Source organism: Otolemur garnettii, unplaced genomic scaffold (assembly GCF_000181295.1).
Source record: "Otolemur garnettii isolate 467f Iridium unplaced genomic scaffold, OtoGar3 scaffold00112, whole genome shotgun sequence".
NCBI classification, from domain to species: domain Eukaryota; kingdom Metazoa; phylum Chordata; class Mammalia; order Primates; family Galagidae; genus Otolemur; species Otolemur garnettii.
The window spans coordinates 660,122-662,392 of NW_003852507.1; the positions used below are offsets into that span (position 1 = coordinate 660,122).

The window sequence follows — 2,271 nt, forward strand, 5'->3', positions numbered from 1 at the left end:
TACTTAGGAGCCCTCTGACTACATGAAAAGCAGGATCCAGAGTTAGCAGCAAAAGTTCTTCAAGACAACTAACTGGGAAGGGAGCAAGACAATAACTTGTAGAAACTCTCATCTATTGCTGAAAAGGACATTTTTTTTTCCTTCAAGTCATATTCACAGCTCCCTAACCACCTCCAACTCAGTTTCCACACAAACAATGGAATAACAAGTAACATCTGACTTTTAGCATTGGGTTCATCCTTCATTGTAAAACAAAACATCAGAACAAAACAAAACATGCCCTCCCCGCCCCCGTTAGCTTTTGTCAAGAGATTCCTTGACCACTATAAGTTACTTTATTTATTTATTTTTTGATTGGCCAAACTTCCTAGCTCCTTTTCAGTAGTACTGTAGCACTGAGGCTTGAGACTTGCAGAAGTAGTGTTTCCTATTGTGTGATGTTAACATGATGCCAAATGGTAAGTCTCAATGAACTAGAAGTTTGTAAAGTACTGCAGCAAAAAAAAAAAAACAAAACAAACAAAAAAAAAACGCAATTAAAAATAGAAGACCTGCACATGCAGCAAAATCTACAGTGGTGATGAGGATTAATCAGCAGCTGGTAAAGTCATTGGCTCAGTGACTCCTGGTTCACTGTGGCAACTAGATATTTAAATAATTGGCTATTCTACTGTAAACAGGAAATCCCATTAAGCCAAAAGGGGATAGTCAAATTATTTCTATGTAGTGTGATGAGAAGTCCAATAGATGGCATTTTGCAAATATGGCAACAATCAAATACCTCTGGCATTTGATTTGTATTGGCTATATGTCTTTGTACAAACAAAGTAAAAGTACTTTTTGGGGTCTTGGGAGTATAAAGCTTAGCTAGAATAATATCACAGTATAAGCAACAAAACATTAGATATACAGACTCTATCTCCTCACTCTGCTGCTGGACATACCCATCAGGGGCCTTCTTGCCCTTCTGGTCTTCCCCATTGAAGGTTCACAGGTTATGTAATCCCCACACAACTTGTGATCTCCTTAAGCACCCCCATCTCACCATGACACAAAGAAGGCACAATTGAATGGACAAAAACCACCAACAAACCTATGATTCATTCAGAAAAAAAAAAAAACTAAGCTGTTTTCTACCCTCGGAAAAAGTCAATGCAATCATTTAGTGTTCATGAATTTCTTCTTTTTTTTTTTAAACTCCAAATGACACTGAGAAGTCAGACTAATTTAATTAAAAAATACATTAGTGAGAGGATACAGAGGTATGTTCCAATAACTTATTTCAGTATATGGTGCCTGCTGTGAGTGGCTCATTAAGAATTTTGGATATGACGAAAGGCATTAGATTTTGTCAAAAACTTCGTAGGATACAGACACCCAAAAGTGATGACTTCAGCCACTTTGCTGCATTTTATTTTGCAATATTCAGAAAATACCCCCTATCTAGCCAATTTCTTTTTATCACATGCACAAAATGTATAGGTATGTATATATATGCATATATATACACACATACACATATTTTTAATATCAATTCTATTTTTGAAAATTTCCCCAAAAGTTAAAAAAACAAAACAAAACCTGGCAGCCAAATACTATGACATCCCAATTAGTAAACACAAAACAGAACGCTTTACAAAAATGAATAAAATATACCATATGCACTTAGCTCCCACACTGTAGTACCCAAGTAAGGAAGCTGCTGTGACGATGTCTGTAGGCAGTTTCTTTTGGCAGACAGCTCCAGCGGAATTGCCACTCTCAATTATTAAGTTATGTATAAGACATGTGTGACCCATTGGATATTTGTGATGTGACACTCGTGCTTCTGCTCATGCCCTGCTCTGTCCGTCCCCCAGAAGCTGTCCGCCTTAGTGCCTGGGGGCTATTGCGGACTCCCATACTGCTACCTCGAGGTACCCCTTGCATTGGCCCCGAGGGGTGACCCCATGGCTGGGGTCCACCTTGCATTGGATGGCCCCAAGCTTGTGGTGGGCCACCCATGGGATGACCCCAGTGAGGTCCTGGACCCCCAGTAGGATTGTGAGACCAACCAGAAGCTCCTGGGTAGCTGTGGCTGAATGCCTCAGGGGAGAGATTAGAAAGGACCATGTTACTAAAACCTAGTCTCATGCTTTCAGAGTCAAAAGCTTCAATTTCTCTCGCTTGACGCTCCAGTAGGCTTCGTATTCGTTCTGTGCGTTCATTTTGCAAAGCCAACATCTCTTCTTCAATCTGTTGGAGGTTGGGCGAAGAAAGAAAAAAAAAAAA

The 2,271-nt window shown here is 39.8% G+C and overlaps 1 protein-coding gene across 4 annotated transcripts in view; it reads right to left on the bottom strand.

The window, feature by feature from the left end:
- Nucleotides 1-353: 353 nt before the first annotated feature.
- Nucleotides 354-2,271, bottom strand: part of TAOK1 (TAO kinase 1) — a 145,686-nt gene continuing 143,768 nt past the window's right edge. For all 4 annotated transcript variants that reach the window (XM_023517509.1, XM_003797126.3, XM_023517510.1 and 1 more), the window contains one exon: nucleotides 354-2,235. In XM_023517509.1, coding sequence (XP_023373277.1) covers nucleotides 1,774-2,235 — 462 coding nt within the window. In that variant the 3' untranslated portion in view covers nucleotides 354-1,773. The remainder of the gene's footprint in view (nucleotides 2,236-2,271) is intronic.